General features: G+C 42.5%; 1 protein-coding gene across 1 annotated transcript in view; it reads right to left on the reverse strand.

The window, feature by feature from the left end:
- ANTXR2 (ANTXR cell adhesion molecule 2) overlaps nt 1–26,432 on the reverse strand; it is a 269,460-nt gene that overhangs the window by 234,939 nt on the left and 8,089 nt on the right. The window contains exon 3 of the mRNA XM_044304994.1: nt 4,800–4,871. Within this exon, the coding sequence (XP_044160929.1) occupies nt 4,800–4,871 (72 nt within the window). The remainder of the gene's footprint in view (nt 1–4,799; nt 4,872–26,432) is intronic.

Genomic DNA, 26,432 nt, shown 5'->3' on the forward strand with positions numbered 1-26,432 from the left:
CCTTCAAAACACTGGAAATAAGATGTCAAATTAATTCATGTTGCGCCATTGTTCATTTTACAGAATCAGCATTTCCTGTTTTTTAAAAAGCATGGGAATGTATGACATCGCAGGACACAGGGATGTTAGGAGCTCCACTTTAGTAAATGTCTGGAAAGCTTTTCATACCCTGTGCTATTCACCTGCATTAATATCAGTGATTTAGCTGGCCCGAATGGCCACTCATCTCAACAGTACCTATGTTTTCCTAAAAACAGGACATGGGAAGGGACATTTTAGCCTCCTAGGCAATTTTTTTTAAGATTTATGAAAACGTATTAAAAGAAAAACAGTTTTGTTACCCAAAGAAACCAATCACAATGCAGCTTTAATTTTTCATATAGAATCAATAAATAGAATATAAATAAAAGATATGCTGTAATTGGTTGCTATGGCAACAGAGACAGTTTTTTTAGACAGCTTCCTCCTTGTATCCAAGTCCACTACCTACTGTATATTCCCTGCTCTTTACCCCTTCCCTACTACTCTTTAAATCAAATTAATCACCACTGAAGGCAATTTGAAAGTAGCATTTAGATCACTGAATGAATGTTGTTACAAAAAGGTATATGTCCCCCACTGGAAAGCTCTACAAAAGGTTCTGTTTAGATTATCTATCTGTTACGGACAAATTTCCCAAATACTCCAGTGCAAAGTAAGCCTTTTCTCTATACCTGGGGTCCACAGCTAAATTTTTTTTTTGAGAGACAAAACTTACAACCCTTTTATATGCTGCCAATAAGCGGTCAAACCAGTGTTCATTAGAAAGATCATTCACAAACACTGTACAGTGTAAACGGAGAAGCAACCAAGTGACAAATGATCAAATGCTAGTTTCTCAGGTGACCTGACCTTTTATGTGTGCATAAAAATGCTTGCTCGATAACAGGGGTTATGGTGCTGCCATGCAATCTGAATGGGGATGAACTATCCTACTACAGATTTTTACTTTGCATCAACATCCTTTAAAATAATTTAAAATGTATCTTTATGACTCCTATCTTTCATTCACGGCTGTGGTCACGTGACCATGTCCATGCAACTTATTTGTTATGATGGTATGGTCATTGAAATGTCAAAGCAGCAACAGGGGCAGTGACAGGGGAGTCTCTATGTAACTAGCTGGGTCGGAGGAGCTATAAACTAGCAGGGCGTTGTTAAGGGCAGTGATAGGGGAGCGTCTATGTAATTAGGTAGGAGGAGCTATAAACTAGCTGGGTGTTGTCAGCGGCAGTTATAGGGTAGTGTCTATGTAACTAACTGGGTGGGAGGAGCTATAAAATAGCTAGGTGTTGTTAGCGGCAGTTATAGGGAAGTGTCTATATAACTAGCTGGGTGAGAGGAGCTATAAACTAGCTGGGTGTTAAGGGCATTGATAGGGGAGTGTCTATATAACTAGCTGGGTGAGAGGAGCTATAAACTAGCTGGGTGTTGTTAGGGGCAGTGATAGGGGAGTGTCTATATAACAAGCTGGGTGGGAGGAGCTATAAACTAGCTGGATGTTGTTAGGGGCAGTGATAGGGGAGTGTCTATGTAACTAGCTGGTTGAGAGGAGCTATAAACTAGCTGGGTGTTGTTAGCGGCAGTTATGGGGTAGTGTCTATGTAACTAGCTGGGTGAGAGTAGCTATAAATTAGCTGAGTGTTGTTAAGGGCATTGATAGGGGAGTGTCTATATAACTAGCTGGGTAGGAGGAGCTATAAGCTAGCTGGGTGTTGTTAAGGGCATTGATAGGGGAGTGTCTATGTAATTGGGTAGGAGGAGCTATAAACTAGCTGGGTGTTGTTAAGGGCAGTGATAGGGGAGTGTCTATGTAATTGGGTAGGAGGAGCTATATGCTAGCTGGGTGTTAAGGGCATTGATAGGGAAGTGTCTATGTAATTGGGTAGGAGGAGCTATAAACTAGCTGGGTGTTGTTAGCGGCAGTTATAGGGTAGTGTCTATGTAACTAGCTGGGGGAGAGTAGCTATAAACTAGCTGAGTGTTGTTAGCGGCAGTTATAGAGTAGTGTCTATGTAACTAGCTGGGGGAGAGGAGCTATAAACTAGCTGGGTGTTGTTAAGGGCATTGATAGGGGAGTGTCTATGTAATTGGGTTGGAGGAGCTATAAACTAGCTGGGTGTTAGCGGCAGTTATAGGGTAGTGTCTATGTAACTAGCTGGGTGGGAGGGGCTATAAACTATCTAGTTGTTACTCAGGGTTGCTGGAGCTGTGACAGAGAAAAAAGTGCATTATGAGCTTGGTTGGATACAGCAACAGGAAGAGCTATATACTGGATATGTAAACACTCCAGAGCCATGCTTATCCCACGTTGTCCCATGAAAAGATATAATAAAATATTTACAAAAATGTGAGGGGTGTACTCAGTTTTGTGAGATACTGTAAATGTAGTCACTTATCCTGCAAAAGCTTATTCATTCTCAAATCTTTTGAATTTAGCTTCTGAAACGCCCTCTAAGACAATATTGTGTTGTCCAGTGCCCAGTGATGTCAAAAACCCCAGAATTTTTCCAAATTATAGTGTTAATAGAAGATGAAAGTAGTAAAAACCCACAATTGTCCATACTAGAGAGCCCACCACACAGAATGAACCCTAAAATTCCAGCCACATTCAGTAATTCCTTTTAAAACAGTGGCAACTATAACATATTGTGTGTTCCTCTGTCATTCTGAAGTACTATAACAAGCATGGGATATTCAAGTAAATACAATTTTTTCTTTGTTCCATTAAAGTGGAGTGAGTGGCTTCTTAACATCGACTCTGAAACTCCAGCTTTATTTTATGAAATGCAGCTGTCCCAGCTGAGCATCCTTTGTCCTCACCCTGCTCTTATGTCCATGACGGGGGGAAATTGGGAAAGACTGTACATTCATTTCCAAAGCTGCATGATTACACAGTTTTGTAGGAATGCTGTTTACTGATCACTGGTCCCAAATAGGGTTGTGTAAGGATTTCTTCAGAAAGAAATTATAAAACGAGCATTGGCTAAGTCAGAACTTAATAAATTGCCCTTTGTGACATTGGAATAACATTCTTATTTGTGCTCAGTTTTTGCAAGAAGCTGAATAGACAACACAACATATTTGCTGATAAGTACATCATGCAACCACCGAAAAAATGAAACAAGTACAAAGATATTTATCTTCCAAATGCGTCCTCTATCACAGCAATAAGAACTTACAGCTACAAGTAGAATGAACACATATATTAGGTATCGGGATGGGTTGAGAATATTCCCTGGAAATCTTCTTTAAAAGCGTTAACAGAACATAAGACAAGCAAGAAATCGCCTAACTGATGTTACTGAAAGGAGGAACATAAGGCTCAGAGGAGTCAAAAGGTGTCCATACACATTAGACTTAGGTCAGTCAAAGCCACTGATTTTGGCCAGACTGGCTGACCAACTATTATGAATGAAATGCACAGCAGACATGTATTCGACATATGTCAGGGATCATACATGTTGAATAGGTTGTCTGTTAGGAATAGCTGAATTCCGCTGACAGCTATTGAAAGTGTATGGCCAGCCTTAAGTTTTGTTTTTTTTCCCACCAAGGGGCCTTTTGGTCATGCCAGACTTCATACTTACCTAATCCGGCTCCTTTGCTTTCTCAGTGCCACGTCAGATCCTCATCTCCTAGGGTCAACATCCAGTTTGACTCAAGTGACCCAGTGACATAACACATGGGGGACACATCACCGCTGTGGTCAGGCATTGACTGCAGCAGCCACGTGACCCACATTCAACTGGATTTTGATGTGGGGAGACAGGGAATCAGCAAGTCTGGCTACTCTGGGGGGGTCTGCCTGAAAGGTCCATGGGGGCTAACTACCCCTTTTAAAAAAGACCTTTATGAGGAGCTATGTCCAGCACCCAAAGAATTGTGATGATTGTAGTGAATTTATGTTTAGCTCTGACCCTTTTACTTCCAGGTCCCCCCCCCCCCCCCATATGATTTCATTTGGTTTAGGTATTTAAATCTGTGTGTTCACCTATGTATGCATGCTTGAGGAAGGTTAAGGTATAGTCGAAACAATGAACATCTGGGTTGCTTGTACCACCTTTTCTTGGATTAAAAGCACTATTTAAATCGATGGAAGCTGCCTCTTCTTCTACAATGATCATATGAATATGGACACAGCTCTGGAGTCATGCATTTAGGTTCCTAGGACTTTATGTTTTTTTGGTGGGTGCTGTATTTATTTAATTTTACACATCGTCCTCTGAGTTTGCAGGATGGATATTCCCCACATTACATATTGTTCTGCTGCAGGAAATGCAACAGAGAAAAAAAATATATTGAGGTACAAAACAGATCTATTTTTACCACGTAAATGGGAATGGGATCAACAAGTGGTGCAGTTTTTATTTTTATTCTCAGTAAAGATTTATCAAAAGTCAATAACAACCAATCTAATTCCACTTTTTATTGTTCAGAGCTCCTTTAAAAAATTAAAGAATCAGTCTGATTGGTTGCTACAGTCTACTAAGCCTATTTTCTTTTGCCCCAGTTTTGATAAATCTCTCAAAGAATCTAAATGTATTGTTATTTGAGTCCTTTCTAAAACAGAGCTCACTCAATTGCTAAAGAAGCATTTTGGCATCAGTTTGAACTGCAGAAGCGTTTAGTGCATGACTTTTCTGACAAAATACAGGTTAAAGAGAAGCATAGCTAAAATGAAATAGTAAAATTGTTTCTTATTCTTTCTCATAAGCAGACAATTATTACAAAACATGAAGGACCAAACTTGATTTTACCTCACAAATCTTTCTGTAAGCGTCTCCACAAAGTTGTAGATTTCATGCCAGTTATGTGCCACACTCCCCGACCTTAAAAGAAGACATAGAAGCAAGTTAATTTAGATGACAAGCTGTTAGAATTGAGTTCTTATCTAACCGATCTTTTATTAAAGGTTTTTTCCCACAATTACAAACTGATATCTAGATATGGACATTCTGGGGACATGTACATTTTAGTATTATTAAAAAATATATTGTTATCTTTGCAGAACCACTGCTCATTTTCTATTTTCTAATGACTATGGCAATCTCTTGTTTCTTGTTCTATGCTGTGAGCATACCAAACCAAACTTTACTCAGTGTCACATGTCTGCACTTGAGAGAGTATTTCACTGCAGGCATGGGGAAGACTTTATTATTGGCTATTATCCATGTCTTCTAAGGGACCAAGCTTGTATGGGGACACTACTGCAGCAAAATGCATGAGAAGATTAGAGCATCAGAAGGTGTGATGAACAAATTGTTTGAAATTGAATTCAGATTCTATTTAGCCGAATCAGTAGATCAATTTTATTTGGGTCGGAGTAATCCAACCTGAATCAAAAGTGCCCTAAGTGCCCTGAAAAGTTGTAGATTATATTCTAGAGTCTCCTATGACTGTATACATATACATTTCATTTAAAGCTCTTTAAAAAGGTACTCCAGGATTCTGATATTGATGGTCTATTTGCAGGATAGGTAATCAATATCAAATTCATAGGATCCAACTCCCAACACCCTTGTGATCAGCTGTATGAAGAGACTGCAACCCTGTGTGAGTGCTTAGGCCTCTTCATAAGCCATGTGACATCACTTTTTCATCAATTACATAGCCTAGGCACAGCTCACTCCCATTCATGTGATTAGAGCAGAGCTGCAATACCAAGCCCAGCCACTATACAATGGACGACACTATGCCTGGTAAGCTGTGAGGAGGCCGATGATCTCACTGGAGCTCCATTGAGCGCCAAGGCTTCCTAAAACAGCTGATGGATGGGGTATCGGAAGTCAGACCACCGTAGATCTCATATTGATAACCAATCCTGAGGATAGGCCATCAATATGAAAACCCAGGGAACCCCCTTTACATCAAACCAACATTTGTCATCTTAAAGTGACAGCAACTTATATGGCTATGGGTAAATTAATAGCTGCTGGTAGTAACAAACAGCCTCTATAAGGACAATTTGCACATTAGGATTTATTCACTCTATCCAGCTACCCTCACGGCCCCTGAGATCAGAATATATGGGATCACTAACAGTTATTAGGATCGGATCCAAGGCTTTTCTATAGTTAGCTAGTAGAGAAACTCGAGGGGCATATAAGGCAGTTATTCCGCTTACCTGGACAACCAGAATAGATCAGGGAATTTAAGGATTACTAGGGGCAGCTATTTGATCCCAACCTGACACCTTCTGGAATATATGATGTACACATCAGTCAGGGCAATGTCAGCTCCAGTAAGCAGGGAACCAGGAGAGCAGGGCAGGCCAGACAGGTGCTGGTAGTGGGAGACTCCATTAGGGGAACAGATAGGGAAATCTGTCACAAAGACCGTGATCGCCGAACAGTGTGCTGTCTTCCTGGCGCTAGAGTTCGACACATCGCGGACCGGGTTGACAGATTACTGGGAGGGGCTGGAGAAGATCCAGCGGTCATGGTCCATATCGGAACCAATGACAAAGTTAGAGGTAGGTGGAGAGTCTTAAAAATGATTTCAGGGATTTAGGTCAAAAGCTTGGGGCAAGGACCTCAAAGGTAGTATTTTTTTAAATACTGCCTGTACCACGAGCCACACAAGAAAGGCAGCGGGAGATTAGTGAGATTAACAAGTGGCTCAAGAACTGGTGTAGGAAGGAGGGGTTTGGGTTTACTGGAGAACTGGGCCGACTTCTCTATCAGCTACAGGCTCTATCGTAGGGACGGGCTGCCCCTCAATGGGGAAGGGGCAGCTGTGCTGGGGAGAAAGATGACTAGAAGGTTGGAGGAGTGTTTAAACTAGGGACTGGGGGGGAGGAAAATTACATTATAGGAGGGGAAGATAGGGCAGATAGAGACCGAGGGCCATGTAGTGGGACTGGGGGAGGAATGGAAGCAGGGACTAGAACAATTCAGAAGGAAAGGTGTAGGGTAAAAAATATACATAAACCTCTCAAATGTATGTATACTAATGCCAGAAGCCTGACTAATAAAACTGGGGAGCTGGAATTAGTGATGTGTGAGGAGAACTATGACATAGTGGGAATAACTGAGACATGGCTGGATGATAGCTATGACTGGGCAGTTAATGTACAAGGTTACAGTCTGTTTAGAAAGGATCGTCAAATCTGGAGAGGAGGAGGGGTTTGCCTTTATGTAAAGTCTTGTCTAAAGCCCATACTCCGTGAAGATATAAGTGAGGTACATGAACATGTGGAGTCACTGTGGGTAGAGATACATGGAGCTAAAAACAACAATAAATTACTAATAGGAGTTTACTATAAACCACCTAATATACCAGAGTCCACAGAAAATATACTACTAAATGAGATAGATGAGGTGGCAAATCATAATGAGATGGTTATTATGGGGGACTTCGACTACCCAGATATAGACTGGGAAACTGAAACTTGTATATCTCATAAGGGAAACAGGTTCTTGGCAATAACCAAAGACAATTACCTCTCCCAACTGGTTCAGGACCCGACTAGAGGGACGGCCATACTGGACTTAGTATTAACCAATAGGCCTGACAGAACAACAGACGTGCAGGTTGAGGGACACCTGGGAAATAGTGACCATAAAGTAATAACCTTCCAATTATCATTCAAAAGAGCGTTTCTACAGGGAGGAACAAAAATACCAAACTTAAAAAAAGCTAAAAAAGCTAAAACTAAGAGAGGCCATAGGCCAAACTAACTGGGACAAAGTCCTCAAAAAATAAAAATACAGCCACAAAATGGGATATCTTTAAAAACATCCTAAAATCTCATTGTGAGAGGTACATACCGTATGGGAATAAAAGGTTAAGGAACAAAAAGAAACCAATGTGGATAAATAGAACTGTAAAGAAAGCAATAAATGACAAAAAGAAAGCATATAAATCACTAAAACAGGAGTGTAGCACGGAAGCACTGAAAAACTATAAGGAAAAAAATAGAACATGTAAAAAACTAATAAAAGCAGCTAAACTAGAGACCGAGAGTTTAATTGCCAAAGAGAGTTAAACTAACCCTAAAATGTTCTTCAATTATATAAATGTTAAAAAGTATAAATCTGAAGGTGTCGGCCCTTTAAAGAGTAATGAGGGGGGAGTCGCAGAGAGCGACGAGGAGAAAGCAAAGCTGTTAAATATTTTTTCTCCAATGTATTCACTGAGGAAAATAAACTGTCAGATGACATGCAGAATGTAAAAATTTATTCCCCATTAAAAGTGTCCTGTCTGACCCAGGAAGAAGTACATCAGCGACTTAAAAAGATTAAAATAGACAAAATCGCTAGGACCGGATGGCCTACACCCCCCTATCCTAAGGGAATTAAGCAATGTGATAGCCAGACCCTTATTCTTCTGATATTTGCAGACTCTATACTGACAGGGAATGTCCCACAGGATTGGTGCATGGCAAATGTGGTGCCAATATTCAAAAAGGGTCCAAAAACAGAGCCTTGAAACTATAGGCCGGTAAGCTTAACATCTGTTGTGGGTAAACTGTTTGAAGGTTTTCTGAGAGATGCTATCTTAGAGCATCTCAACGGAAATAAGCAAATAACGCCATATCAGCATGGCTTCGTGAGGGATCGGTCATGCCAAACTAATTTAATCAGTTTCTATGAGGAGGTAAGTTCTAGACTTGACAGCGGCGAATCAATGGATATCGTATCTCTGGACTTCTCCAAAGCATTTGACACTGTACCACATAAAAGGTTAGCATATAAAATGAGAATGCTCGGACTGGGAGAAAACGTCTGTATGTGGGTAAGTAACTGGCTCAAAGATAGAAAACAGAGGGTGCTTATTAACGGTACACACTCAGATTGGGTCACTGTCACTAGTGGGGTACCTCAGAAGTCAGTATTGGGCCCTATTCTCTTCAATATATTTATTAATGATCTTGTAGAAGGCTTGCATAGTAAAGTATCAATTTTCGCAGATGACACTAAACTGTTTAAAGTAATTTACACTGATGAGGACAGTATACTACTACAGAGGGATCTGGATAGATTGGAAGCTTGGGCAGATAAGTGGCAGATGAGGTTTAACACTGACAAATGTAAAGTTATGCACATGGGAAGGAATAATGCAAGTCACCCATACATACTAAATGGTAAAACATTCGGTAACACTGACATGGAAAAGGATCTAGGAATTTTAATAAACAGCAAACTAAGCTGCAAAAACCAGTGTCAGGCAGCTGCTGCCAAGGCCAGTAAGATAATGGGTTGCATCAGATCGGGCATAGATGCCCATGATAAGAACATAGTCCTACCACTTTACAAATCGCTAGTCAGATCTATCCCATCATCTATTTATCCCCAGGACTGTGACTATGGGACATCCTCTGCGTCTGGAGGAAAGAAGGTTTGTACACAAACACAGAAAAGGATTCTTTACGGTAAGAGCAGTGAGACTATGGAACTCTCTGCCTGAGGAGGTGGTGATGGTGAGTACAATAAAGGAATTCAAGAGGGGCGTGGATGTATTTCTGGAGCGTAATAATATTACAGGCTATAGCTTCTATAGAGGAGTCGTTGATCCAGGGAGTTAGTCTGATTGCCTGATTGGAGTCGGGAAGGATTTTTTTATTCCCTTAAAGTGGGGAAAATTGGCTTCTACCTCACAGGTTTTTTTTGCCTTCCTCTGGATCAACTTGCAGGATAAGAGGCCGAACTGGATGGACAAGTGTATTTTGTTGGCCTTATGTACTATGTTACTATGTTATATTGCCAGAATCTGCAGAATCCAGCAAGAACATTCTTTTTCATCTTTGTGCACTGGTTTAACAAACGTCTCTTTTGGCTTTACTGTATACCTTTAATTGATTAACATTGAAAGCGGATTTACATTAGATATTGTCCCTTTAGTAGTGGTTTGCTTCTGGTAGTATAATTATGGTGGTATTCAGCTCTAGAAGCATTTATTTTAGAAGATTTGCTTCTTGGTGACAACATAGTGTCTCAAAGAAAAGCAAAGACGATTACCTTTCCTAACTAGTTCCGGACCCGACTAGAGAAACTGCTATACTAGAGTATACTGGACAACAGATGTGCAGGTTGGGGGGACACCTGGGAAATAGTGACCATAAAATAATAATCTTCCAATTGTCATTTAAAAGAGTGTTTCGTCAGGGAGGCACAAAAATACCAAACTTCAAAAAAGCAAAATTTGACTAGAGGCCATTGGCCTAACTAACTGGGACAAAGTCCTCAAAAAAAAAAAAAAATGCAGCCACAAAGTGAGATATTTTTAAAACCATCCTAAACTCTATTTGTGAGAGGTACATACCTTATGGGAATAAAAGGGTAAGGAACAAGAAAAAAAATCAATGTGGATAAATAGAAATCTAAAGGAAGCAATAAATGACAAAAAGAAAGCATTAAAATCACTAAAACAGGAGGGCAGTGAGAGAAAAAAATTTATACCAAATGTTTTGCCAAAGAGTAAAATTAACCCTTAAATGTTCTTCAGTTATATGAATGGTGAAAAGTATAAATCTAAAGGTGTCGACAGAGTGATGAGAGGAGTGTTGCAAAGAACGATGAGGAGAAAGCAAAGCTATTAAATATTTTTTTCTCCCCTGTATTCACTGAGAAACATAAAGTGTCAAATGAAATGCAGAGTGTAAAAGTAAATTCCCCGTTAAAAGTTGACTGTCTGACCCAGGAAGAAGTGCAGCTGCATCTTAAAAAGATTAAAATAGACAAATCACCGGAATCAGATGGCATACACCCCTCTATCCTAAGAGAATTAAATAATGTCATAGCTACACCCTTATTTCTGATATTTAAGGAATAATAATTACATAACCATAATGACAATGGTCAATACAGTGTCAGGAAATGTGTAAACCAAACAAATCAAGAATCTAGGGTAACCTTTTTAATACATATAACTTTTAATAAATAATGTGTATAAAATAATGGCCCATTAGTTCAATCAAATATATAAAAAGTGGCGCATGCTAGTGCGTTACATAGCCGTGCATAAGAAAAAAGAAAGTTTTACCAGGGTTACGTTCTAAAGTCTAGTGGGGGTCTCAGGGAACCAAATGCTGGGTCTCTTCCCCTAGATTGCTCTGCTTGACCTGAGCTAAATCCTTTTGCCCATGGAGCAATTTGCTCACCCTCAAAAGGGGCGACCCCTCTGAGCCGGTCCTCACCGCCTAGGTGATCCAGTTTGTCCCTACGCAGCCAAATGACTTCCAAACTTCGTCATGGAAAAACAACAGGGAGAACCTAGTGCTGTTTAGAGAAACGACTCAATGTGTTTCATTGGTCCAAAGCCAAATCATCAGGGGAATAACATAAATACAATAGCATGAATACAGACTCAGCATTAGTTATCAGCTGATGTCTAAACAACTAAGGCAAGGACTCAGCATTGGTCAGTTGCTACAGTCCCTAATACTCAGCCCTCTATCTCCATGTGCTAGTGTGCATGAAAGACCTTTGGGGACAAAGACCTTTGGGGACACAGACTTTTTTTGGGTACTATTTCCACTGTAACTGGGGCATCCAAAAGAGCCCCAGTTACAGGGGAAACCAGCCTGCTGTGGGGGCATTGTACACAGGCAGAGCTGATTAGGGTCTCCTGACTCTGCAGCTCTGCACTCCTCTGCCCCCAAGCCGGGTCCACCCTGCATAGCGCTCACCTATATGAGGAGAAGGCAGGAGCGCTGATACACTGCTTCTGCCTTCTCCTCGGCTCCCCCGCTGTCACTGACAGCCAGGGACCCGTCCTGCTCTTGCTACAGTGCAGGAGCAGGAGCTGTAATGCATTGTGTGGTGCTGCGGGCAGAAACACAGCTGATCGCACCCCTGCCTTTGACCTTTCTTTTGTGCCGTTAGATGTTGGATATACTGTAATATAAAAAATATATATACAGTATATTTCTGCGCGTGTTTGTATATTTTACGTAGAAAAAAACCCTGCTATACAAAATATTGCTAAAACAAATACCTAGATTTTTAAAATAAACAAATGTGTGTATGTTTGCATATTTTACACATACGAATTCCACTATACTATTGCTAAACATAATTTATATATATATATATATATATATATATATATATATATACATATACACACATATACACACAGTACAGACCAAAAGTTTGGACACACCTTCTCATTTAAAGAGTTTTCTTTATTTTCATGACTAGGAAAATTGCATATTCACACTGAAGGCATCAAAACTATGAATTAACACATGTGGAATTATATACATAACAAAAAAGTGTGAAACAACTGAAAATATGTCATATTCTAGGTTCTTCAAAGTAGCCACCTTTTGCTTTGATTACTGCTTTGCACACTCTTGGCATTCTCTTGATGAGCTTCAAGAGGTAGTCACCTGAAATGGTTTTCACTTCACAGGTGTGCCCTGTCAGGTTTAATAAGTGGGATTTCTTGCCTTATAAATGGGGTTGGGACCATCAGTTGCGTTGTGGAGAAGTCAGGTGGATACACAGCTGATAGTCCTACTGAATAGACTGTTTGTAGATTATTTGTATTATGGCAAGAAAAAAGCAGCTAAGTAAAGAAAAACGAGTGACCATCATTACTTTAAGAAATTAAGTTCAGCCAGTCCGAAAAATTGGGAAAACTTTGAAAGTGTCCCCAAGTGCAGTCAGAAAAACCATCAAGCGCTACAAAGAAACTGGCTCACATGCGGACCGCACCAGGAAAGACCAAGAGTCACCTCTGCTGCAGAGGATAAGTTCATCTGAGTCACCAGCCTCAGAAATCGCAGGTTAACAGCAGCTCAGATTAGAGACCAGCTCAATGCTACACAGAGTTCTAGCAGCAGACACATCTTTAGAACAACTGTTAAGAGGAGACTGTGTGAATCAGGCCTTCATGGTAGAATATCTGCTAGGAAACCACTGCTAAGGACAGGCAACAAGCAGAAGAGTGTTGTTTGGGCTAAAGAACACAAGGAATGGACATTAGACCAGTAGAAATCTGTGCTTTGGTCTGATGAGTCCAAATTTGAGATCTTTGGTTCCAACCACCGTGTCTTTGTGCGACGCAGAAAAGGTGAACGGATGGACTCTACATGCCTGGCTCCCACCGTGAAGCATGGAGGAGGAGGTGTGATGGTGTGGGGGTGCTTTGCTGGTGACACTGTTGGGGATTTATTCAAAATTGAAGGCATACTGAACCAGCATGGCTACCACAGCATCTTGCAGCGGCATGCTATTCCATCCGGTTTGCGTTTAGTTGGACCATCATTTATTTTTCAACAGGACAATGACCCCAAACACACCTCCAGGCTGTGTAAGGGCTATTTGACCATGAAGGAGAGTGGTGGGGTGCTGTGCCAGATGACCTGGCCTCCACAGTCACCGGACCTGAACCCAATCGAGATGGTTTGGGGTGAGCTGGACCGCAGAGTGAAGGCAAAAGTGCCAACAAGTGCTAAGCATCTCTGGGAACTCCTTCAAGACTGTTGGAAGACCATTTCAGGTGAATACCTCTTGAAGCTCATCAAGAGTGTGCAAAGCAGTAATCGAAGCAAAAGGTGGCTACTTTGAAGAACCTAGAATATGACATATTTTCAGTTGTTTCACACTCTTTTGTTATGTATATAATTCATAGTTTTGATGCCTTCAGTGTGAATCTACAATTTTCATAGTCATGAAAATAAAGAAAACTCTTTGAATGAGAAGGTTTGTCCAAACTTTTGGTCTGTACTATATATGTCATGCTACGATTGATGTCGACATCGATTTAAAGAGATTTTTTTCAAGCAACCAGCCGGTGAAACTATGTAACAGCCACCAACAGTGCATTAGCCTGGTGAACAGCAGAATTAATCAACACGTCTGTATGGAGGCGCTGAAGGTTGGAATACTGCTACTCGCAATAGCAAAGAGCTGCAAGGAGCGGCAAGGACACGCTGACAAGACAGGGGTGAGAGCAAAGCCCCGTAGCCTATTCCTTCCTGCTCCGAACCAACCTCAAAGGTAAGTGCTTCGTCACGAAACCTCACAGATACGAGTGCTTCTGCTTCCAACTAACCATAGAGGTAAGCGCTACTTTCAAACAAGTACAAACGCACTTCACAAATATTTCCCACAGAAGAGGGACATAAATAGTGGAACTCTATTCCCGTGACAGACTGCCACTACAATAATTTTAGACACCTAGAATGCATGGATTGGATAACCTTATTTTTCAGAATATTTATAAACATTTTTTTACCTCGCAAATAATGTATTCTGAACTTTGATTGATATCAGTTTCCAAATGAATCATGACTTCTAATTACCAGGAATTTTGAACATTTATTATATCCTAGGAATACATTTATTGCACTTTTTGGCGGCATCATTGGACTTTTTATGTGAGAAGTTTTTAGGAATGAAATGGATTAGGATGAGTAACTATTGTGTTTTGTGAACCATCACTGCTATTTTATCATTATTTTATATTATTATTATTATATTATTTCATTTGTATATAATAAATTTGGTGATATGTTTTAATATTCCAAAGGTGTCCTAACATATCTTTCCAGTATTTAACTTTTACATATATATAAATATAATATATTTTATTTTATTTTTTATGAACGGAAAAGGGACGGGATGTTTGTATGTGTGTACGTAGTCTAATTACTGTTGCTAATACTAGTAACTATTGCTATATATATATATTTTTTTTTCTTTTTTTAATCTTTTTTATTATTATTTTTATTTTATTTTAACTTTTTTTTAAGTGAATTAAGTCCCTTTCTGCCACAGTCAAGGCAAGAAGAGGTTAGTTCCCAGCCTGCAGGCTGACATTTCATTTTAAAGCAAGTAGGTGGCGCTTTTACATAAGAAAACTTCTTCAATGTAATACACACTTGCAGCAGAGTGCTACAAGTGTGTATTACTGCCTGACTGCTCCAGCTGGCCATGGCACATCTCCCTGTCTTCACAGCTGTTTAATGACAGCGCAGTCACAGTGATCTGCCGGGCGGGCTGCTGGCAGATCGCAATGTAACCCGAAGCTCTTATACGTCGGGTTACAGATAAGAGCCTACCACCACGATGTAGAAAGTTGTGCAGCGTTAGGCAAGTGGTTGACATCTTTCGTGAGGAAACTGTTTAAAATGTTTCTAAGAGATGCTATCTTGGAGTACGCCATATCAGCATGGCTTCATGAAGGATCGGTCATGTCAAATTAATTTAATCAGTTTCTATGAGGTAGGTTCAACACTTGACCGGGGTGAGTCAATTGGTATAATATATCTTGATTTCTCCAAAGCATTTGACACTGTACCGCACAAAAGGTTAGTATATAAAATAAGAATGCTCGGACTGGGAGAAAACGTCTGTAAGTGGGTAAGTAACTGGCTGAGGGATAGAAAACAGAGGGTGGTTATTAGTGGTACACACTCAGATTGGGTCACTGTCACTAGTAGGGTACCTCAGGGGTCAGTATTGGGCCCTATTCTCTTCAATATATTTATTAATGATCTTGTAGAAGGCTTGCATAGTAAAATATTATTTTTTGCAGATGACACTAAACTGTGTAAAGTAATTAACACTGAAGAGGACAGTACAGATCGATCTGGATAGATTGGAGGCTTGGGCAGAGAAAAGGCGGATAAGTTGTAATACTGACAAATGTAAGGTTATGCAATGGGAAGGAATAATGCAAGTCACCGGTACATACTAAATGGTAAAACACTGGGTAACACTCATATGGAAAAGGACAGCAAACTAAGACTACTTTCACACTGGAGTTTTGGCTTTCCGTTTCTGAGATCCGTTATGGGCTCTCACAAGCTGTCCAATCAGTTTTGCCCTAATTTATTCTGAATGGAAAAGGATCCACTCAAAATGCATCAGTTTGCCTCTGGTCAGTCACCATTCCGCTCTGAATGTGGAAACTGCAGCGTTTTGCTGCAAACGGATCTGTCCTGGCACACAATGTAAGTCAATGGGATCCGTTTTCTGACACAATCTGGCACAATAGAAAACTGATCAGTCCCCCGTTGACTTTCAATGGTGTTCAAGTCGGATCCGTCATGGCTATAGAAGACATAATGCAACCGGATCCATTCATGACGGATGCATGCGGTTGTATTATTGTAACGGAAGTGTTTTTTGCAGGTCCATGACAGATCCGCAAAAAACAATAGTGTGAAAGTAGCCTAAGCCATAGAAACCAGAGTCAGGGTGCTGCCAAGGGCAATAATTTAATGAGTTGCAACAAAAGAGGCACAGATGCCCGTGATGAGAACATAGTCCTACCACTTTACAAATCACTAGTCAGACCACACATGAAGTACTGTGTACAATTCCGGGTGGAGTACAGTACTACAGACTAGTACTAGGATTTCTAATAACTGTGTATAAATATATTAGTAGTCAGTACAGAGATCTCTCCCATCATCTATTTATCCCCAGGACTGTGACTGTGATGAGGGGACATCCTCTGGGTCTGGAGGAAAGAAGGTTTGTACACAAACTTAGAAGAGGATTCTTTACGGTAAGAGCAGTGAGAATATGGATCTCTCTGCCTGAGGAGGTGGTAATGGTGAGTACAATAAAGGAATTCAAGAGGGGCCTGGATGTATTTCTGGAGTGTAATAATATTACAGGCTATAGCTTCTAGAGAGGGGTCGTTGATCCAGGGAATTAATCTGACTACCTGATTGGAGTCGGGAAGGATTTTTTTTCCCTAAAATGAAGAAAATTGGCTTCTACCTCAGTTTTTTTTTGCCTTCCTCTGGATCAACTTGGAGGATAACAGGCTGTACTGGATGGACAGATTTTTTTTCAGCTTTACAAACTATTGATGTAAATTATTAGGACCAGCGCCTTAGAGGCCAGTCTTAATAAGGCCCTGCTCTGGTGGATCCACCAACTTAGGCAGATCCACCGCCGGTTCTAAGCCTAGGCCAGCTCCCTTGCTGGTGTAGATTTAGACCATTTTCTATGCCTAAAATAGACCTTTCCGGCCCGAACCCTTTCCCAGCCCATGTCACGCCCAATTTTGTAGACCTGGCGTGAACGGGAAAAAGTCACAGAGAAAAAAGCCTAACAGATGTTTTTGTTTAACATAAATGAGCTCCTATGTTAAAATGTAACTCCATGTGCTGCTGTAAAGGTAGCAATTATACCATTATATGGATACATCATGGCAGATGGTGGCAGTACTGTATGTGAGCACCTTATAGAAATAATATTTAGATGCCCTTTGGCACTGAATAGCAGTTTTATAGTGTTATAATTTACTGGATGCAACTTTCTTACAATTTAGGCGTTTTAGACACCAGTCTTAATAACTCTTATAGCTGGCGGTGGATCCGCTGGAGTTATGAAGAAGTGCCGACCACTACATAACTTCAGCGGATCCTCCGCCACTTTTAAATGTAAAACAGGCATAGAAGTTGGTAAATGAGACAGGCTTCTTGGCCCATCCCCTTCTCCGCCAGGCCCAGTTTTTTAGACCTGGTGTGGGCGGGGAGAAGGCACAGATTGCGGTGCAAAGGATCTCTGCGCCACAATTTTCACCAGAAATATACCTAATTTAGGCTTATATCTGTTTGATAAAGGACCCCTTAATACTCTTACCGGCACCCTTTTCTCAGAACACATTTATATACTGTCCAGGTAGGCTTAAAAGTATTTAAGCAGTTTTCTGGGGGTAAAAAATTTATGACCTCTATCCTCTAGATAGGTCATCAATATACGATTGGTGGGGTTTAGTAAATATCACACCATTGTGTCCAGAAAATGTTCCTGCACTGGAATTTTCCTACACCTGACTGAAGCTTCCCAATCAACATAATATTTCCTAAATAACAATGTGGAATTCATCCAGAAATGACTGGAACATAAATACAGAGGTTGGATTTTTACTGATCAGAGAGCAATATGTTCTGTACGATCAATGTCAGCCATTAATGACATTCTGGGCTGTTTAAATTACAGCACAAAAGAATTTTAGTACTTTCTAGTGTATTAAAGAAATTCTAGACTTGTGTCGGCTGACGAAGTAAACATTTCCTCAAATGTGGTGCTCCACATGTGTGACAATCATCCTGGGTTAAACCCATGCTTTACCACCGGATGATCCAGTCATGTGGTATGCGGAGAGAGGCCAACATTTCTGAAGAGCAGAGTCAGGATACTGGGTGTGATGAATGCTGGCCAGAGACACATACTTCGTCACTGCTGTTACTGTTGAAACCAGAATTGAGTGGAATAAGAAGGGCCAACTGCAGTATATTATAAAGTGTCTAATGAAAATAAAAAATTATATATATTAATAATGCAAAAAATATATATATAACTGATAATAATAGTAAATAAAAATAACATGCAAGCTTTCAACATACCATGGTCAATAACTTAGTACAGGCATGTCCAAACTGCGGCCCTCCAGCTATTGCAAAACTACAACTCCCAGCATGCCTGGATAGCTTACAGCTATTAGGGCATGCTGGAAGTTGTAGTTTTGCAACAGCTGGAGGGCCGCAGTTTGGACATGCCTGCCTTAGTACATCTGGGCATAATGATATCAAAAGAGAATAACTGGTTTGAAGCACCTAGTATCCTAGTATATATATTTATCTGTATTATCATTTTAATTAAAAGAGGTACTGGCAGAAAAAAATAAAAATAAAGGTGTGTTCTAGCATTAACATATTAAATATCATTAAATAACATTACATAATAAGAACAGTGCGCACCCAATTCTGATGTACTGCACATCCACAAAGAGTATCTCTCTCTATGGTAGGCATGAGTACCCATAGATTTCAATGGAAACAATGTTATTATAATAAAGCAGAAGTGACTTGACTTGCGGCTACTCCTAATAGCATTTTCGAATTGGCTCCCCAGGTCTTCACTCTTTAACCCCTGTACAGGGATCTGGACTACTGCTGCAGGGTAAAAACTAGGCCACTGACTCTTGGAATAGTCTCTTTTTAAGTTACTCCTGACCCATGGGGGTTAGGAGACACCAATGTGGAGCAGTGAGTGTAGTCAGGGACAGGCCGAGGTCAGTGCAGACAGCTCAGGGTCAGTACAGTGATCAGGCAAGGGTCAGGTCAGGCAGTGAAGGGTAAATTCCAGAAGCCAGACAGAAGTCTGTACATGGAACAGGCAAGTGAACAACTGGCACAGCTTTGCAAGAAACTAGTGAGCTAGAACCTATTGCTTAGTCACCTTCCCACAGTATAAGGTGTCCTAAATACTCTAATGTTACTGGCCATCGGCTGGGGAGGGAGCGCACGTTGACTCTTTAAGATCCAGAGTGAGAACATGCTCTACAGGCAGAGAGAGTCATGGCCAGTAAGATGTGAGCTTTAACCTGTGAATGGGAGTTACAGTACTATCCAGAGACCGGGATCTCCAGGCTAGGAGAGAGAGCCACCAGAAGGACCGGGCCGCGGCAGCTCTGGGACAGTGTTGTGGGTGAGCAAGGCAACTACCGTGCAAACCAGCAGGACAGGAGCAGTAGTGGACAGACTGCTGCCATACCACTTATGATATCCACGTGTTTAATAACTGGCTACAAATAGCAATAACAGTTACATAGTAGCATAGTAACATAGTTTGCAAGGCTGAAAAAAGACATTTGTCCATCCAGTTCGGCCTGTTATCCTGCAAGTCGATCCAGAGGAAGGCAAAAACTTTGTGAGGTAGAAGCCAATTGTCCTCACTTTAGGGGAAAGAGATTCCTTCCGACTCCAATCAGGAAATACACTGTGTAACTGGACCTGTAAAACTGTAATATACTGTATATTGCTACAATATAAGCACTATTAGAACTACTGGACTAGCAATGACTTGCAAACTTGAAGTGTAACTTAGGGCCCTACTACGTGGGTCAATGATTGTCTAGAAGGAATGCTCGTTCCCGACCATTGGCCCATTTAAAAGGCCCGCCAAGCAGCCGAACAGCAAGCACTCATTTGATAGCCTGACAGTTCTTATGCCAGCAATAAAAATTGTCTTTTGTTGGCAATATGCAAATGGTATTAGGGATGAATGATCACAGGGGCATACCCTAATGTGTAAATAATACCCATAATAAGTCATGAATTCTCATGACACGCAAGTTAATACCTCTCAGTGATGTATGTGTGATGAGCCGGATTCTAATCTCCTTTTTGGTTCTACAAGGATTGTATTGGGGTTAGGTGATAATGCATAGTAGCTTTAGGGCCTATTTTACAGATTCCTTTTAATAGAGTAACCGATTCAGTTCTGATAGGTTTTACTTTGCCAATACATAATCATGGTCAAATGAAGCAATGCAGAAGTGTTTTTTTGTGGTACAAATTAAATACAAACTAAAAAAAAACTATTTTATATGGAAAACCTTAAATTAGTCTCCCAGGAAAAAATGCTGACTGTATCCATAGGCTCACATTGACCCAACACAGGCTAAAACTGTGTCTTTTTGGCCTCTGTTTAAGTGGCATGCATCAGCATATGTATTTTACTGAATAAGAAAGCACAGCAGACTGGCCCTCAACAAAGAAATAGGCAATGGCTGAAATATGTCTCTGTATAGCCTCAGAATGGCATATAAAAGAAAATACTCCTGGAATTGTGTATATGGCTTAAAGGTGGCCATGCACATTCAATAGCTGTCGGTCCACAGCTATGTGCAGATGTCTTCAAGAGGGAGAAAGCTGCTGCCAGACTGATCTAGCAGGGGCTTATCTCCTGGGAGAGCAAAAGGATTGGGAAAAAATATTACCGTAACTTTGCCTGATTCTTCTCTCCCTAAACATCATCTCTCTCCCCACACACATTAGACCGTTAGTCGAATTCAGAAGGTTCTGTCACCAATGCACTAATATGAATGGGGGCCTTTTCTTTTCATACTTTTTGTAAAGGGGGAATATTAATCACCAATATTATGCAAATATCGATAATTAATATTCCTAAATAGGAGGAGCCGTCTATTGATGACAGCCTATTTATGCCTTTATATAATAATTACACAATACTTTCGCTATACCTTACACTAATCACTACGCTAGCTGCATGTGCCTAACTCACTACCGCTTACAAGTACACGCTACACAAAGGGTACAAATATAACAGTATTTATTAACACCTGACGCACACGATATACAGTAAATACACAGCCTAAACTACACTACACGTTCCCAGATTCCACCCATAAACTAACTATACAATTCACACATACAAGTATATTCACAGCCCACCCACCTGGTTCTATTTACTATCCCTATGGGGTACGACGAGGGTTAACTATGAAAAAGGGTCTAGGGGTAAGCACAACAGGCAGGGACCAGGGTTTATCAGGGGAGGTGGTGCGTTGGTGGGATAGGGGTTTATCAGGGATTGCCACCAGGGGTTAACAGGGTAATCAGAGGGGGGCTAACTGTAAGGGTTAACCAGGGATATAAAGGGTAATAAGGGGGTAAATCAGGGGTTATAGGGTTGAGTGGGGTATCAGGAGTTATAGGGTTAATATATGATGAGGAGGAGTGAGGTTCGCTGGTGGGATAGTGGGGGGTTAATGGTGTGGGGGTTCGTTGGTGGGATAGTGGGGTTAATGTATTATTCGTTGGTGGGATAGTGGGGGGGGATACTTAGTCCTTCCGCTCGTTGCCTAGGGGATGCTCGTCATCCTGGGGATGATTCGTCAGGGTGGGCAGCCGGCTCTCTTCTTCTCAGTGCAAAGCCTGCCGGACTTATATGTCCGGCCGCCTGCACTGCCGTACCGCCCACACAGCGGCGCGCACCACTGTGAAGGACACGTGGGCTGGCGCGGTGAGATGACATCACTGCGCCTGCCCGCGCGTCCCTGCACGCGCGCCGCAGGGCCGTGTGCACTTGCTGACAGGCGGGAGATACTTTGATCAATGGTAATTGCGCTACCGGAATGCGCATAATAGAGGTAGGGGAGGTATCTCCTCTCTCTCTATTATGCTTAATTATCTCCAGCAGGGCTGCAGATAATTAGAACAAAAGAATTCAAATTCTTTAGAATTTGAATCCTTTGTGTTCACCAGAATGACCGGACCTTGTCCGGTCATCCTGGCGCCTTCACCCAGATTACATCAATGTGAATGCTTGGGACACATTCACATTGAAGCATCTGGGTCCATATAACAGGAGGGGGGGGGGGATTTATATGATAAGGGGGCTTTATATGATCACATTCAGGGGGCACATATTCAGGGGGCATATATATTGCTTTATATGATAAGGGGGCATATCATATTCAGGGGCACATATATATATATATTCAGGGGGCATATACATGAATTCCCACAGGGGCATGCATGAGCCCCTGGGGAATATCAGAGGAGGATGGGCACAGGTGCTGGGCACATCTGCGCACATCGCCCTCTGAGGGGACCATTTATGCATAACTAATATATATATATATATATATATATATATATGCCCCAGTAGGCATGCATATATATTTATGCATACCTGCCACCCTTCCTCAACACTTTTCCGAAGTCATAGTGATTGCACTTAACTCTCCTGGTCATCAGGTGCACAAATGGACTGTGTATTTAGTTGGCTGTGCCTGGTGATCCACACACAAAAGCTCCTAATGGTGGCAGCAGGCTTCCCGACCTTTCTTCCTATTCTGTCTGTCTGTAGGATAAAGGAGGGGGTCTGTTGGCTACTCTGTGGGTGAACTATTCTGCCAGCAAGATTTCCCAGCACACCAGGTGGCACATGCCACCAATAGCCCATACTCTGACTTGCCCCTTAACTTATATATATCGGCCGCTCTCTCCTTGCTCCATCTCTCTTTCATCACAGGCCAGCACTGCCTTGTATAGGCAACTGGTGATGGCAGCAGTCTGTATATCTGAAGTCATGGTGCACGGCTGAGTATTGGTGCCATCACAAGACAGATGCTCCTCAGCATGGAAACTAACCACTTCCCCACCAGAAGGGCCAACACTCCCTCCAAACAAAAGGGGGAGTTAGCTATGTGGCCAACACAGACAGGCAGAGAAAGTAAGCCAGAGGAAGACATTGTGAGCTACCCGGCACACAGGACGAACCGTCAGTTGAACTAATCAGCAAACTGCAGCAGGAGCTAGCTGGAAGACTTATAAATCACTCTTATTTCTTCATCTGACGGTACAATCTGCATGCCTGATGGCTCACATGCTCTTGTCCATAATCTCACTCCCCTTACAGCAGTGGCCAACCGCCAATGGCGGCAGACCAAGCGATCGCTATGGGGCTCGTGAGGTTGGGGGGCCCAGCAGGGCTGAAAAGCCCCCTCACTTTGTAGTCTTAAGGCTTACAAGCCGGTTTACACAGCAGCAGAGGAAGCATCAGTGGCGTACTAAAGGGGGGCTGTGGGGAAGGCGGTCTGCCCCGGGTGCCGACTCTCAGGGGGGTGCCAGAAGCAATGGGCCCTTGCTTCCATCAATACAGATGGAAGCGCTCATTGTTGGAGAGATGGGAGCTGCAGTCCTGTCACTCACCACTCAGGTCCCTGTGCTCCTCCCCTCCTTCAGGCCGGCGGCGCACAAAATGGTGAAGCAGGAAAACTTCTCCCAGCTGCACCATTCAGCCTGCAGACACTGATCGCGCTGCCAGCCTGTGTGGGCGGAGCCTGCAACCCTAAAATCTGCATAAGCTCCATCCACACCGTGCTGCAGAGCAATCTGTGCCTGCAGGGAAGAGAGGTATGTGAGCTTCAGGAGCGGGACAAGGTGAGATATTACTGTTTTTTTTATTTATTTTTTATGATTTTTTTTTAAATACAGAGGGGGCACAGAGGACTTTATTACTATGAAGGGGGCACAGAGGGCATTACTACTATGGAGGAGGCACAGAGGGCATTACTAATGTGAAGGGGCACAATGGGCATTTCTACTATGGAGGGGGCACAGAGCCAGAGGGCATTATTACAATGAAGGGTGCACAGAGGGCATTATTACTGTGAAGGGGGCACAGTGGGGATTATTACTGTGAAGGGGGCAGAGTGGCAGTGGCATGCTCAGGGGGGGCGACGGGGGTGGTCAGCCCCAGGTGCCAGCTCTCAGCATTCTCAGGGGGGTGCCAGAACAGAAGCAATGAGCGCTTCCATCAATACAGATGGAAGCACTCATTGCTTTTCCCTTTATAAGATGCAGTGCATCTTATAAAGGGAATACTAGTGAGTGCTTCCATAATGGAAGCACTCACTAGTCTGCAGGAGGAGGGGGAAAGAAGCTCTGTGAGCGCTGTACAGTACTTACCCGTCCTCCTGCTCGCTCTTCTCAGGGCCCGCACTGCTGTATCCTGGCTGCCTACATTATCAGGACGTACAGAACGCACTCTGACCTGACGCTGCAGGAGGTCAGGTGACTGCAGCGCGGGCCCTGAGAAGAGAAGACAGCCAGAACAGGGAGAGTGGCGACAGGAGAGGTAAGTGACTATTATTTTACAGTCTGATATTGAGGTTTAATGGAGGTCTGGAGCGGTCTATGGGGTGTCAGGAGGTCTGACTGGGGGGGGGGGGGGGGTCTGGAGGTCTGACTGGGGGGGGTCTGATTGGGGGTCAAGAGGTCTAAAGGCAGTCTGATTGGGGGTCTGGAAGTCTGACTGGGGGGTCTGGAGGTCTAATAGGGGTCTGATTGGGGGTCTTGTTACGACTAAGGGTACTCACCCGAAACGCGTTAACATTACCGTGTATGTGGTGGTTATGTCTGTCAATTGTATTTGACAAATAAAGAAGAGCTACAGAGGAACTCGATCTGTCTCCGGGACCTTTCTTCATTTATCTTCAGCCTGCCACGGGAACACTCCCCTAGGGCCTTGGAGCCGGGATTATACATTCCATCAGGGAGCTGAGCTGGACATTATTTTCAAATTATTATTTTACAGTCTGATCTAAGGTCTGATATTGAGGTTCAATGGAGGTCTGGAGCGGTCTATGGGGGTCAGGAGGTCTGACTGGGGGGGGGGGGTCTGGAGGTCTGACTGGGGGGGGGTCTGATTGGGGGTCAAGAGGTCTAAAGGCAGTCTGATTGGGGGTCTGGAAGTCTGACTGGGGGGTCTGGAGGTCTAATAGGGGTCTGATTGGGGGTCTGGAGGTCTGACTGGGGGGTCTGATTGGGGGTCCGAAGGTTTAATGGGGGTGTGATTGGGGTCTGAAGGACTAATGGGGGTCTGATTGGGGTCCTGAGGTCTAATGGGGGTCTGATTGGGGGTCTGGGGGGGGTCTAGAGGGCTAATGGGGGTCTGATAGGGGGTCTGACTGGGGGGTCTAGTGGTCTAATGGGGGTCCGATTGGGGGTCTGGAGGTCTATTGTGGGTCTGATTGGGGGTCTGGAGGTCTAATGGGGGTCTGGAGGTATGATATGGGGGTCTGGTCTAAAGTTTGATATGTGGGTCTGGAAGTCTAATGGGGGTCTTATATGGGGGTTCTATCTGAGGTCTGATATTGGGTCGGGTACTTATATGGAGGTCTAATGGGGGTCTGATCTGAGGTTTAAAACTGGGGTCTTATATGGGGTCTGACATAGAGGTCTAAAGGGGGTTTGGTCTGAGATTGGAGGATCTCATTTAGTGTTTTATATGGGGGTCTGATCTGAAAGGAATGTGTTTTTTTTTTTTATTACTAGTGCACAATATAAAGGTTTTTTTTTTACTGAAGCACTATCTGTGTTTTCCGGGGGAGTGTTTCTGCAGGAAAGTATTAGGGGGCACAGTGGACACAGTATTGGGGGTGGCAGGATGGGGTGTTGAGAAGGTGAGGAGGAGGAGGATGGAAAAGTAGGAAAGTAAGATGTCTGTTTGTTAAACTCTGCAGAGACGAGGCGCGTCTGAAAGAAGTCACCATGGTGGTCTGGTCTAACAGGAGAAAAAGAGGAAAGAGAATATCTAGATCAGAAGAAAAATCACTGGATGTAAGAGGTATGTGGCGCTCTATGACCCTGTATGTTCTGTAGCACTGATGTTTTCCAAGTATGTCTTTAAAGGGGTTGTCCGCTTTTTTTTTTTTTTTTTTTGAATGAGCGCTGCCTTCTCTGCTCTGTTTAACTGCTCATCACTGAAAATGCTACAGCGAGCAGGTGAACAGAACAGAGAAAGCAGCTCTCATATGAGCGCTGCCATCTCTTCAAACAGATGGGCACAGAGGGCATTACTACTATGGAGGGGGCACAGAAGGCATTAGTAGCACAGTGGGCATGATTACTTTGAAGGGGCACAATGGGCATTATTACTGTGAAGGGGCACAGTGGGCATTATTACTATAAAGGGGGCACAATGGGGATTATTACTATGAAGGGGACACAATGGGGATTATTACTGTGAAAGGGGCACAGAGAGGGCATAACTACTCTGAGGGGGGCACAATGTGGGCAAAACTACCGTGAAGGTTGTACAATGAGGGCAATACTACTGTGAGGGGGTACAATTTTTTTTTAAGTATTGGGGGGAGGG

Source organism: Bufo gargarizans, chromosome 1 (assembly GCF_014858855.1).
Source record: "Bufo gargarizans isolate SCDJY-AF-19 chromosome 1, ASM1485885v1, whole genome shotgun sequence".
Lineage (NCBI taxonomy): Eukaryota > Metazoa > Chordata > Amphibia > Anura > Bufonidae > Bufo > Bufo gargarizans.